Source organism: Lates calcarifer, linkage group LG3, assembly GCF_001640805.2.
Source record: "Lates calcarifer isolate ASB-BC8 linkage group LG3, TLL_Latcal_v3, whole genome shotgun sequence".
Lineage (NCBI taxonomy): Eukaryota > Metazoa > Chordata > Actinopteri > Centropomidae > Lates > Lates calcarifer.
Window position 1 is genome coordinate 20939413 of NC_066835.1, and position 15120 is coordinate 20954532.

A 15120-nucleotide genomic window follows, 5' to 3' on the forward strand; every position below is an offset into this window, starting at 1 on the left:
CTGACATTGGCAGCTCTTCATGTTCCAGTGGGTTTATCCCAGGGGGTGCTAATGAGTTAAAGATAGGCACAAAACAGAGTAATAAATCCGTATGTGTATCTCTTTGGAAAATACCACAAGAATAATATGACACAGCGCCTTATGCATGAGCCTTAGGCATGCTTGCTCACCATCAATGCCCTGTAAGTGATGTCTGTGGTTGTGTCTCTGAGTGTGTCTGTGTGATGAGCTGCTGTAGTGTTGAGGGGCTGTGACTCGTGTCCGCTTCCGTTCAGGACAATACCTCAGGAGGCACAGGGCCAGTAAGGTGACAAGGGTGGCAAAGAGGAGAAGTGTAGGGACGATAATCACGGCCTGCTCATGCTCCCGTACGACTGCAAGAGGAAGAGAGAAGTTCAGATGTAAATGTCAGGTCCAAAAGGAAGCAATGCGTTTTCAGCAGGGTATGATATCAGGCTGATAGTGTGGAGTAAAGTGACAGGTTGGTCACACAGCGGGAATCTCGGGAGTGCGGCTGATGCAGTCCTCTGCCTTCTCGTGAACTGTGTGCATACATTTTTTTCCTCGGGCTGATGTTCATATACACAGCTTTCTAGCTCCGCTGTGGTTAAGGTTGTGCAGGTTTGGTTTCAGTGTTCTGCTTAGGGCACTTCGACAGGATGAACATGTTGGCTGTTAAAATGGTTGCACCTCTGAAGTGTTGACAGGATGTTCTATCTTAACATTGCATCATCCTCCATTTACACCAGTGTTGATATGTTGATATATAGCTGGATGACACGGTCTTTTTCCAAAGCATATCAGTATTTGAATGCAACTATCAATACCCTCAAATGTGTCAATGATGTCATGATCCATTTTCAGCCAAAAAAAGTGTATTATGTTGTAGTCAGGTCTGTCTTTAATCTAGTCTGCTTTTTATCACTATGATAACGAGGCTGGACAAATCCAGTGCATGTAGGAGGCATTTGCCATAATTGCTTGTCATTGTCATGTCATTATATTGCTCATGGCCAACAAACAAAACAACTTCTGTCTTGCTGCATTGTTGCTACATTGTCAACATAACACAGTTAGGCTGTAATAAGACTGGCTGGGATGAGTCGTGCACTGACACTCAGAGTGTAAGAGATTCAGACAGATCTGATTCTTTGATTACATTCATTTCCCTGTTGAGTCACTGGTTGTGATGGCCGTGGGAGTTCCCACACCACCACTGAAGCATTTTATTTGCATGCTATTGTGTAGGAAATATATGAATGTTTTCCCTCTCACACATGATTCTATCCGTTATTAGAATATTCAATTTAAATTCTGTCGCTGGATTTCCCCGGAAAATTTTGTATTTATTGCTTTCATTTATTTATGTTCTCTATTTTATCATAACACACACACACCCTTGCATAACATTACTACAGTGGTGTTTTAACTGGAGCAGAGGCCATCAAATCCATCCTCTTATACACACCTTCTGATGGAGAAATCCTGAGGCGAATTCAGTGTTGTTGTGGAATGTGAACCCCCTAGTCTGTGCAGATATTATGTTCTTGTTGTGGCACATTCTTAGGTGTGGTGAGGGATTTACAGAATGGCATAAATCATTTCTTGTCAGTCTCATTAAAGACTTGGTTTGAGCTTGAACTTTCAACAAGTCCAGCATTTTAGTCAACATTATGCTTTGAGACATCATTAAGACATCTACTATTCCCAGTCTGTTCTATTAGTAGTTGAGTAAATACTTAGCGTAAATTAGATATGATCTGTAGGATTCCTACAGAGATAGACCTTTTTATTAAAGAGTAAGATCCTTTTTGTTTAACCAGAAATGTCACTATATATCATGACCAGACTCTATTGATAAAAACTGGTATTTGCCACAGATCGACACAACGGTATTCCAGCAACTCTCGTGTTCCTCCTGATAAAATGACAATGAGGAATAACACACAGGAGTCGTAAACATTATGGTAAGCTCCAGAAAGCATCAACAGTAATGTGGAATAAAGGTGATTTGTTGTAAGGCTGAAACATGCAAATACTGGTAAGTTTTGAAAGACTTTATCTAGATGTAATTATTAACTGCGTGATCACAAAGACTTCCCAGCAGCATCAGTGAGTCAGCAGTTCTTATTTCATCTGATTGTGTAATCACACATCACTGAACTCAACTATTTCATGTGACATTATCTGGAGGCTGGATGTTGCAACATCATTGTACTCTGCAAACTAGCAGTTTTGTATTTGAAAAGATAAATATAATGATATACTGTACTTTGTATTTGTTAAATACCAATATATTGTCAAATTTTATTTAAAAAATCTTCAGCTGTAGATTTGTTGTTGGCATGACCTCAGCAGAGGGATTCAACATTTATCTGATTGTCTGCTGATGTACAAGCTTTGCAGCCAAAATGAGGTAACTGCTGGTCATTACTTTAATGAACATACACTGAGGGCAGAGAACTGAAAAATGAGATGAATAAGAAAAGTTAATCAAAGTCATAAAGCAAAATCTAGACTGTCACAGTCAGTGTCACGAATTAGAGAAAGATGATTTAAGATGAAAAAGTAGAGAAAGATGAAAACATCTGTTAGTAAATGAAGAGAGAAACTTGTTGATCATTTTCTTAATTAATCGGGTAATGTGTAAGATTTAGGAAAGGAACCCTGGCAGCAGTTGAGCTGATCTTGAAGGCAGAGAGAGTGGAGAGTTGTCAGTGTGATGCAGATAATAACAGAGGAAGACTAAGAAAAAGGTAAGGGAAGGAAGCAATCTGTAATTCTAAGAGCCAAAAGGATAAAGTAGGAAGAGAGGAGGAAGTAAGGAAAGGGGAGATGAGAGGACATGAGAGAAAACATGCTGAGAAGGAGGGATAGTGGAAAGGAGAAAGGGTAGGAGGCGATGAGAGATCAAGAGTTGTGTTCTTACTACAGAGGGTGTCGTTCGGTGCGCACAGATTATCAGCCGTGGAGTTGGATGACATGCTGGAGAGGAAGAGAGAAACACAGATAGGTCAACATTACAACCTGCAGGAGGAAGAGATCAACATTACCTCTGCTCAGCAGCCACCCTAAATCCCCTAGGCTTAGACAGAGCCATGTAGCATCTGCCTCTAATAGCTCCATATAGTAGCTGAATGAAGTGGCTGGTTCAGAGTTTAACTGCTTAACAAGCTCTCAGTGAAGTCCAGTAAACAGAGCACACACTCAGAGAGATGCAGGCTATTTAGAAAATAGTGTAAATATTTACCACTTACACAGCAAATGTAAACCGTGACCTTTTTTATTTGGATATAAAAAGGAGTGTTCAATGCCTGGTTTTCTACATGCATACTTAACCTGCTATCAGTTACACAGATAATAAAGAAGTGGAGATCAGTGTTACCACCACTCAGCACTGAGCCAAAATCCATAAAAGCCTTGAAAGGATAACGTGGCATTCAGCAGCCCATTAACCTCCTCAAATCACACAGATGATACACCAGATATAATTTACCTTAACATTTCCCTAGAACAGTTATTTATTTCTTTATTTCAGTGGTCTCAGATCACAAGTGTTATTTTTACTGGAGAGTATGTCATTGTGTTTGATAAACAACTTCTGTATAAGAAGTAGCTGATCAGTTGGTTGTTAGGCTTGAGGAAGTAGTCAGTAGTGTTATAATTGTATAATTGTTATTTAATTGTTCTGAGAGAGTCTGGCGTCCTTTCTTTGTTGTTTGTCCTACAGCTATAAGGCGTCTGACATCCTAATGATAACTACAGACATATTCCAGTAAGAGTCCCTGGCAGAAACAGTTTAAAGCCCAGCGAATAACCTTAAATGGCACACAGATAACATTACCTGTGTGTAAGCTGTAAACTACCCAAGATAAATAAATAAATAATTTCAGTGAAAAAGTGAAAAACATTTCATAGGAAACAGACCTTTTTCTTGGATTAAGAGACTGGTTAACTCAGCTTTCCTGCAGCACTGAAAGCGAATGAAGCCTTAAAAGTTAATCCAGACATGTCCCACAGGTGCAGCAACTTTTGCAATGTCGGAACAAACCGTGTTGCTACACACTCTGATGCATTGTTAGGACAATACTGTAGTGCAGGAAGTGATACTGTATATTGTTATAATGTTGAGAAAAGGCCAGGTAACACAGGAAGACTGACTGGTTGGTCAGGGGTTCCACCTACAGCAAGCTAATGACCCAAAAGATTAGAACCAAACAGTGGCATCATATGATGGAGGACCAGCACAGTCTCCAGATTTAAACCCCATAAAGGTGGTTCAGGATAAACTGGACAGAAGGTGAAAGCAAAGTGAACTGCAAGTGCAACACATATGTGGGAACTGTTGGAATGAACTTTCTTAACAGTATTTGATTTCCCTTATAGAGAGAACACCACATGTGTGTTCAGCTGTTGAATGAGTCAAAGTGGTTATTGAATGAGTCATATATATTTTTTATTTTTTTTACCCTAACCCTATCATAAAAGGCAGCAACGTAAAAACAAACTCAGGCAGGAAGGCCACATAAAGGGAAGTGCAATGCATTAATATATCACTGATGGAGAACATGAAGTTACAGGGGAAGTCTGTACTGAATAGGAGGATTTTTGTGTCTGTGTGGTTTTATACAAATATTCTCAGGGCATATTTTATTTTATAAATTTGAACACGTGCCCCAGGTCTTTTCAAACAAACAAATTTTTCACAGGTAGAAAATCACACATTCAAATCAGGAGTCTCAAATCAAGGACACCCATTTAGGATTGAGGGACACCGTATGCTCCCTTGATGCGATGGAAACCACATTGTCCTGGCCAAGTGGAGGCACGTATACTGTTGTCCTCCTGTCCATCTAATTTGCTTAACAAATGCATCGAAGTGTGATTTCTCTGTTGGCCTGGTAGTATCAGAACACTGCCTACACTGACTACTAGTGCCAGACCAACTGTTATCCAAGTACTGAAATAGGCCTAATTCACAGTTGATGAAGAAACACAAATGAGGTCAAGCTAACAGATAATCAGCCAGTGTGGCAAGTATCAGTGTTATCAACCTGGGTAAATATCAGAGTGCTAAATGTAAAATAATAAACATTGTTTAACCACAGACTGAGACAGACAGACTTGTTTGTTCTCTTCGTTTAGTTGAAGTATTAATTAGAGCATTTATAATCTAACTGATTACAACCATAAATACATAGCTTTATTGAATATTGAATGATGATTAGCAAGTACACACATTTTAAGCCCTTATGTCTCTGAATAACACCCAGATTTAATCATCACTGCACATTGATTGAGGATTTTTGATGTTTTCATCTGGCAATAACTTCTTAAAATCACCACAGACTGTCACACTAAACTATGAGGTTATTTAGCTTCTAGTAAAGTCACTTAAACTTTTTTATTAATATATTATTTAACTACTTTCTTTGTTTAATGAAAACAAGTCTTTGAGAATTTGCCTTCAATTGTGAACAACTTCTTAGTTGTCAGTCATAATAATGCTTAAGAAATAGTTCTCATGCCTACCTCGTCTTTTTCTGTCACTCAAAGAACTGTTTCATCAAACACTTTTAAATGAATGTAATGTACACCACAGTCTGTTGTGTTAGCATTAGAGTGAAGGCACTTCATATTTGATGTGGTGATAATGCAGTATCATTCTCAGGAAAAAAGCTTATCATAGATTGTACTCCCAGTGTCACATATGTACACACACCCTTGTGAAGTCACACTGGAATGTAGTTAGCATTTTTGGAGACAAAACACACACACACAGAGACACCTTCCTTTACCCTTTAGACAGCATTGATGTCACTGAACCAGTTTGTCTGCATTGTCCTCTCTCTCTCACTCTCATATGCATCAACACATACCCGCATGCACAACAAAAGATCAGGCCACCACAAACACACACACACACACACACACACACACACACACACACACACACACACACACACACACACACACACACACACACAAAATAAGAACAGACTTAAAGATATTCTGTTAAAGACACACAGACATACATGTAAAAACAAAATGGTTGGTCCAAACACCCAGTTGTATTCAGTGTTTAAGGATGCAGATATCACATAGGATAATCTTGCAAATATTTAAAGTTATACACATTGACACACACAGAATAACTACATGTAATATGTAAATAGGAGCCCAAGACTTGAACAAACACATAAAATTTCATATTTTGTTTTCAGTTAAATTTTAGCAGGAACCTGTTGGTTATCATACATGAGTGATTTGGCCACTGTCACATTTCAGTCACACCCACAGTTTAATTTGCCTCAGCTTGTCTCAGTTTATCTCTTTAATCATCTTACCTGGCTGACTCTCTGGGGCTGCTCAGGTGTCAAACTCTGTGTCCTCCTCGTATCCAAAACATATAGTATGCTGTCCTCACAAAACCATTTAACTGTAGAATTACATGACAAACTCAAGTCCACCCTCTCACTTTTCATGTTTTCTTAGTCAGTCTGCAGCGTAGAGTGATATCCACAGCAGACACATTTCTGCTGAAGATACTGGTGATGGTAGAAGCTCTGTTTCTGTTTTGCTGTCACCAGCACAGTGTGTAATCTCACTCGTCTTTCCTCTTGTCTCTCTCTTTCTCGCTCTCTCAGGTTAGCCACACCCACCCCTTCAGCACTTTTTTCCTTGTCACCCTTTATCACCTGCACACAGCTTGGAGTCAGTGTTTGCTGTGTGCGTGTATTTATTTGCTCCCGTTCATGTGTTTTTGTGTGTGTGTGTGTGTGTGTGTGTGTTTTGAGTATCCCAACAGCTGGTAATGTTTGTCAATTTGACAGACGTGGAGGGACAACATGATGTGTTTTATTTAGCATCTTGTTATGGTTGCGATGCCATGATAAAACCAAAGAACTACTAATTTCTTAACAAATGAATATACTATAATGTCTAGTATAGGGCTGCAGTTGTTTTCATTACTGCTTATTCTAACGATTATTTTCTCGATTAATCCTCTATGATGTTAAAAAATGATATTTTTGCTTGTCAAATTGTTGCTAGACTTGCTGGGCTTGTCTGCTGCTCTTAGTGTGTTTGCAGTGTGGCTTAAACCAGTTTGATACTTCATGGTGCCTGCAGTTAGTACTTTACATGCATCTACTGCAATAAAACAATTTAAAGGTATATTAAAGTGCCCTCTATGATCAAACAATGTATTTATTTCTGCCCCACGTGCTATCTTTGTAATTCACTGAAAATATAATCATAAAAAATATAATATTGTAATATTATGTACTTGTCTCAAAGAGAGACAGTTATCAGAAAAGTTATAACTAGATCCTTCAGATGAAAACTATACAGTAGATAACTGAGTACCGAAGCTGCTTTGTACTGAAACACTGAGACAGTGTTCAGTGGTTTATTCTCCATGTTCAAGAACCAGACTCCAACCTACTTATCACTTTTATTTGAGCTGAAAGGTGTGACCACTGGCTCTGGTGTGTATGTGTGTGTGTGTGTGGGATCTGTACTGGTGTTGAATAATCATGACTTTTCACTTGCTGGGACAACTCCACCCTCTTCCCTTTAAAGTCAAGCTTGTGTGTGGACACACCCACAGACACTGATAGTAACACTTGGTCGTCTTGGTAGTGGCACCTGGTCAGGTTTCACCATAGCTGCCGTACTGATCCTCACCTATCTAGAGCTAAAATATTTTCACAAGGAAAGGTTCACTGTTTTATATTTGGAGCTTTTGTATGAAATGGAGTATAATCCATCCTATAAAGACAACAGATGCTTCCATAGGATTCTATTGGCAAAAAAGACAAATATAAAATTTTGGATGCATAATGAGTTCTTTTTAAAAAATGGGAAAGAGCAACCAGTGCTTTTGTTGTTTGAGTGACTATTTCTTAGTCTCGTCTTGTGAATCTAATCACTTTGTACACAGTGCAGTTATTTTGCATTTGAGCCTTTGACTGTTTTAGCATTTGATCTCATACATGTGTCCAAAGGCAGTTTATTTCACTTCTTGACCCTCTTTACTTCCAATGAACACATACAGGGACTTTGTATTTGATAACATATTTCTAGATTTTCATGTACTTTCAGAGGCAACAGTCTTCATCTTCATCTTCATCTTTGTTGCTGATGATGATTTCTTTCTAAATGTTTAAAGTTTTAAAGCTCTGTCAGTACAGAACCTAGGCTGAAAACTAGGAATAATGATCACTAGAAAAAAAATGGAATAGCACCATCTTAGGCGAACCTGGGCTGTTTGGATAAAAACAAGGAATCTTGACAGTAACTGAACCCTCAATTTGAGAAGATACTCAATACTTTCTGGCAGGGACAATGTTATGTGTTTTCTCTGATAAACACAAAGCCACACTCGGCCACAAATCCCATATGCAAACACAATAGTTGTCTTTGATGGAGCCAGAGTCTATGGATTGACCCAGGTCTTTGCAGTGAAAGGGGATTTCTGCTCTCCCTCCACCACCACTCAGGAAGTCCAGTGTTTCTTTAAATGCTGAGTAAGAAGTATTTGGTACAGTACACTGAAATGTCTGGTATTTTGTCCTGTTCACTCCTGAATTAACTTCACAGGGGTGGGCAGTTAGCTTAGGAGAGTGGGTGGGGGGTAACCCCAGCTGAGGCTAGTTTACACCATGTCAGAATATGTGTGTGTGAGTGTGTAAGAGAGAGAGAGAGAGTGTGTGTGTATGTGTGTGTGAGTGTGCAAGAGTCCTGGCTGGGCATCCAGTGCAGTCCTGGTAATGCTGAGACAGACGGTGAGCGGTTGGGTTTATTTTTGGGTCAGTGACAGTGTGTCAATGGCCGCAGATGCGTCGGAAAGGAAGGCTCTGAGATACAAGCAAACCCTGGTCAGTGTCCTTCTCTTGTTATTCTTTCGTCTCTCACCGTTGCAGCTTCTGTCTTTCTACGTCCGTCTGTCTGTCTCTACGTCAGCCTCTCTCTGACAGATTTACTTCTCCCCGTTGTGTGTCCGCTGTTTCTTTCCCTGACTCACTCTCATTCTCGCATGACGCACCTGTATTGGCAGTGCAAACTACGTGTGCATGGATGGAGGCTAACTTGTGTGTGAGATTGTGAATGAACCACATACTGTGTGTGTGTGAGAGAGAGAGAGAGTTCTAGACATGGTGAAGACCAATTAGCTGCTGTATAACAACAGGGTTACGCACATGGTCATACAACAGGTGCTTAGACACTGTGCACCTCCTTCACCCCTGATCTTGACGTGCACATATACGCGTGCACACACACATGCACACGCTTTCATGCTGTCTTTCTGTTTCCTACTTTCTCTGCCGGCCACCTGTTTGCTACCCTTTCCGTGCCTCGTTCCTTAAGCCCTGGATGGTCTAAACATATGTAGAAAAGGACTTCTTTGATATGTGTAACACAGTATGTCTGCATGTTTGTATGTGTCAAAGTTTATGTCCAGTGTGTCCTTGCATGACATGACATCTGTGCTCATCTACAGAATGTGTACATCTATGTCTTTGCATGTGCACTTTTGATTGGGTGTTCATTTGTCTGTGTTGGGTGATTGTTCGTGTGTGTTCTGAAGAGGGGAAACCTGATCATGCATTTGCAGTGGTGCTAATCTTCTCCATTCATGTGATTATATGGTTACATGTATGTTTTGGGACGAGGCGCTGTGAAGGGGGTCCCAGAACATCTGGAGGATTTTCACCATGGATTTGGGATATTCTGTTACAGAACTGTGAATGTTCTTGGAGTTGTTCAGGATGTACATAGAGAGACCAGAAAAATGGAAACACTTGTAGGTTGTCATTCAGTGTGATACAGTAGCCCTGAAATAATTATTTGTTGCAAGTATACCGTTTACATTAAACAGAGTCCTTCAATGCCAAGCACAGAATATGCTTCCACTAAAGCTGCAAGCTACAGACCAGCCAGGAAAAAAACAGATTAAAGAATATTTGCATTTATTGGAATTTTTATTATTTTATTTGTCACCAGCAGGTTGTTATTTTTATTCATTGAATAACAACTTGCAGATTACTGTGGACTCTCTTCTTCTTTAACTGTGGAAAAAAAATTATTGGATAATTATGATTGGACTATTTTTGCCATTTTTGCCCAACAGTGTACTGTCACACAGAGCCTTTGCTGTGGCACTCCAAATTATGATCAGGTGCATCTTGTTTTCTTTAATTCTTCTTAAGATTTCTATGGAAATTGATTATACTCCACCTGTGGCAAACTGAATTGATTGGACATAGTTTAGAAAGTCACACACCTGTCTATAAGGCCCCACAATTCCCTGTGCATGTCAGGACAAGAACTAAGCCATGAAGTCCAAGAAACTCTTTGTAAACCTTTGCAATGAAATTGTGATGAGCCAAAGATCAGGACAATGATATGAATGATATGAGTGTTCCCAGGAGCACAGTGGCCTCAATAATTGTGAAATGGAAGACGTCTGGAACCACCAGGACTTTTCCTAGAATTGGTCGTCTGGTGAAACTGAGTAACCAGGCAAGAATGGTCCTGAGTGCCTGTGACCTGACACAGGGGCAGTGGTTCATCTTTTAGTATGACAGTAATCTCAGCATACAGTCATGACAATGCTGGAGTGGCTTTAACAAGTCTCTGACTGTCTGAGTGGCCAAGTCAAAGCCCAGACTTAAACCTCATAGAAGATCTGAGGAGAGACCTAGAGATGCCAGTTCACAGATCCGTAAACACTTATCCAAGAGGACTCAAAGCTGTAATTGCTGGGGGAAACTAAAACAAAGTACTGCCCTGAATATTTTCATAAATGAGAAATTTATGTTTTTGATTTTTTATAAATTTGCCAAAATTTCTACATACACGTTCTCACTTTGCGATTATGGATTATTTAGTGGAGATTGGTGGCCTGAAATGGCAGTTTTTATCAATTTACAGTTAAATCTACAACATAACAAAGTGTGCAAAAAGTGAAGGGGTCTGAATACTTTCTGAAGACACTGTATACTCTAATGTATCCAACTATACAGTCAATATTCTTAAAAAAAAGGTGTTTTTCACTCTCCAATCTCAGGAACTAATCCATATAGCTGTAGAGCCTCTGTGGTGTTGATTGGTTGGTATGTGAGGGTTGGTGATCACGGTGACCTATAGAATTTAATGGTTGTTGAAACCCTATGCCTCTGGGTAGTCCAAAGAGTGCAAAGTCATCCAACCTGTGTATGTGTGTGAGTGTGCTTTTGAGGACTATACAGGCTGTGGTAACCCTTAGGTTTACTGTGTCACCCACAGGAGCAGGGCTACAAACAGACATCACTTTTTTTCCTTTTTTTTCTTTTTGAATGTGAGTTTTTGCAGTTGTTTTTTCAAGTGCATTGTGAGTGTGTGTGTCTGTATCTCTATCTCATGCCATAGGTAATAGTCCCTTGAAGATATGATTTGGCCCACAGAGAGGGCTAGATTCGAACATAAAAAAAACCAACACAATGAATAAGTAGAAACATAATAAAATCACTCCCCCTGTCATTGCAATCTTCAGCAATGACAGGACACGTGGCCAGTGAGCTGGCAGTCATGTAGAGAATGTATGGACTTAAACCCTTCTCTATTTTAGAAGACCTTCATATGCATTAGGTTTGACTTCAAATGACAGATTACAACGGCATGCACTCACATTCAGCTGTATGCATGTAGCTCTGTACGGAGATATGTGGACATCAGAGGGCCGCTCAATGACGTTAAGTGGAATTCATTCCCACAATGTGATATGATCCAGATTAGAAAAAGCATCATCAATAAATATCTCTCAAAGCAGAGGGGATTCAGCTGATGCAAGACTGTTTACACATTGTCAGCATAAAAACAAAATAATAGTCAGGTTTGCATCCAAACGTTGTGCATATTTTAACCCAATTTCAAGAAAACGGGCAAAAAGAAAATATAAATTATTTTTCCATCCATCCATCTATTCTGTTTCCATCTACTGGTGTTATGAGGGTATTAGGAGCTGGTTCATCAAGATGAACAGCTGGTGGCACTAATTTTCCTCTCTTGTGCCATGAAACCACTGCAGAAGAAAGTATGTCATTCTATTCCTCAAGTCTATTAAGAAACAATGGTATATCGTACATGTGGTGTAAGGTGTTACCTGCACCTTTGATATAGTGGGAAAACAATGGCTGTAATTATTGAAGTTGCTGTAAATACGGGCAAGGCCAGGTCTCAACACCTGAATGTGAGAGATATTAACTTCTTAAGGAATTATTATGACAAATAATTTATGGCCTTATTTTATATAGGATAGTGAGCCAAGAAACTGAACCAGAAACCAAATAGTCTGCCAGTCTTCATGCTGCGTTTGTTGTGCTTTATGTACCTTTAATTGTGTGTATCTCCACTCTGGCCTTGTGTGGGTAGCTCCTGTGGGGGGTGGTAGAAGTGAATAATAGTAATTACCTTTGTTGCTATAAGGCATGCTTACTGAATGTCCTATATAAATGTTTACAGATGTAGGTATGTGGCAGAGAGAGGCTGACGTATGTGTTTTTGTTTTTATCTCTGTTTTGTCTTGTTTGCATGTGACTTTCTTGGCATTCTTCTTTCAGATGTCCGGTTAGATACATTATCTTGTTTACTTATTTTGGCAATTTTAGGTTATTTTATTTAGCCACAGTTCTTATATGGCTGCTTGTAAATTGACAGTATTTAATATTTAAGTTTGGCTTTGGTTTTGTAGGAAAATATGTTTATATTTCTCAAAGGATTGTACCAGAAATAACACATCCATGTTAGTGCAAAAACTCTGATATTGCACTGGCACTAGTACTGAAAAATCTGAAATGATACCCAGCTGCAGTTAAAACTGCACAAGTGTCCATGAGCAGACATTTAATGAAGGAGCTATGCTCTTTACACAGCCCTCCACTAGGTATAATGTATGTCTGTGCTGTGTAGTTTGTAAATCAGAAACTACTATTGAAAACTGTCAGAAACACTCAAGAAGAATAAAGGGAAAATCAGCTGTTTGGAGTAACTTTATCAGTTTATACTTCCTGTTCATAAGTCCTTGAGGGACCAGGAGACAGCTGAAAGGTCATAGAGACAGAGTAGAAGAGAGAGCAGGACATAGGAGAAATGAAGGAATATGATGAGGCATTGAAAGGTACACTGATGGTGAGAGAGAGGGAGAGAGGTGTGGGAAGTGTAATGAAGTATATTGGATCACGCCGGTACTAAATTTAGCCCAGAGTAGTGTTTCACCGGCAAAGAGAGAGAGAGGGAAAGAAAGGAAGCGGAGTAGAGGGCAGCAAAAGAAGGGGGTAAAGGAGTACGAGTGATTAGTACAGAGTAGAGTTTCACTGGTCCAGAAGGAAAACAGGAAGGAGAGGTGGAAAGAGGTAAAGGGGGGGAAAGTGTGGGACCGATGGATTTCTGACAACATAACACACTGCGGTGGCCATATTGGAGATCCTCGTGTCCTGGGCTGCTTAGTAGTGAATGGCTGATTGCATTTCCAGATGTACAACTTGCGTGTTGCAACCAAATGAAATAGAGATGTTCAGTTTATGTGGTTTTTGAGAAATTACCATGTCACCACTTCCACCACGGTGGACCTGGTCAGCTGACCCCCCACTTTGTTTGTTGTAAACATATCTGGTTTCATCTTAGCTAATCTTTCTATAGATTGCATTGTGTACACGTTGTGTGCAAGTTACATTATTTATTTCTATGTCAATGTTGAGTAAACAACAAACAAACATTACAAACAATCACGGATTAGATGTGTGCATCTCTAGTGCTCCTTGTTTTATTTCTTTATAATCAGTTGCCCATTTCCTCTAAGTGTGGGTGTGTCTCACCCAAGATTACTGTTGCTTAGATCAGCAGGTTCAATATAGTGTTTTTTACATTTAACATTTAACACAAGAGCACTGCCCACTGAGTCAAGACATCTGTGGCTTCTATTGTTTGACTTCTTATTGTGTGTTGGCATTCAGTTACAGCACATGGTGTATTATGCTGCTCAAGTTTCACTGTGCATTGACTGGCATCTCTTCTCAAACAGCATCCCCAGTACCTTATGAACATACTCTGTGTGTGTGTGTTTGCTTGTTTGTTTGTGTGTGTGTGTGTGTGTGTGTGTGTCTGTGTCTAAATCCATCCATCCATCAATCTGTCTGTCCATGAACCTGCTAAATTAGAAGCTGTTGAAAGGTTACAGCACAGACGACAACTTTCCAGCTTGTCACTTATATTCCTGGAGTGCTATTGTCTGCTGTTGATGTACCAAGAATATATATCAGCCCCGGTCGAATATCTGTGGTACAGTGCTACAATATTGAGTAGTGTAGATCAGTAAATACTCTCTGATTAACTGTTGTTCTGAGTAGTGGAAATGAGGGAAATTAATTGAGAGTATAGCTGGCACATAATTGGAATCTATATATTTTTAGTGGACCTTCATGACTTTGGTGACCTCTGGTGTTCCTGTGTAGTATCAATTCAGCTGTCAAGGAGGACCATTCCACTTAAAATAATTTGCATTAAATTACACCATTAATATATATATAGCCATTTTTCATGGTGAAGGTCTCAAAGCTAGTATACTTGACGGTTACTGTTTAAAGCTGAAATAATGAAGATCATTGTTCCATCAGGCTTAATACTATACAGCCACTGAATTTTGCTAATTTTGCTATAATTTCCTTTCTTTCACAAACTACATTAGGTAGAAAATGACACGTCACATGAAGCATGTCATTTTTCATCAAGTGCGTCATTTTGTGTTTTCAAAATTACACCAACTGATCCTGTTGAACAGTAAAAATACTCTGCAGCTTCCAGGTGAGAAAGACACGACACAAAGACTGAACATGACACAATATACTCATCAACCCCATAAAGTCCACCTCAGCAATGTGCATTTCATAACATTTTTCATCCTTTGCTACTATAACTTTATTTGGAAGAGAATAAAGCAAAGGCTTTTTAGAAGTTTATGATAGGAAACTACAGAAAGGAGCCATTGTAATATTTACTGGGCTTATGTTGGAGGCGTTTGAGATATCTTGTTCAAGAAGGAAAAGCCAAAACAGATGAAAGAGGGCATCTCCTACTGAG

General features: G+C 39.4%; 1 protein-coding gene across 2 annotated transcripts in view; it reads left to right on the forward strand.

The window, feature by feature from the left end:
• LOC108886967 (chloride channel protein 1) overlaps window positions 1-15120 on the forward strand; it is a 48644-nt gene that overhangs the window by 3345 nt on the left and 30179 nt on the right. The window contains exon 1 of one of the 2 annotated variants that reach the window (XM_018682130.2): window positions 8759-8882. The exons of the other annotated variant lie outside the window; for it this stretch is intronic. Coding sequence (XP_018537646.2) covers window positions 8775-8882 — 108 coding nt within the window. The 5' untranslated portion in view covers window positions 8759-8774. Of the gene's footprint in view, window positions 1-8758; window positions 8883-15120 lie in introns of those variants that run through there. 2 annotated transcript variants of the gene reach the window in all.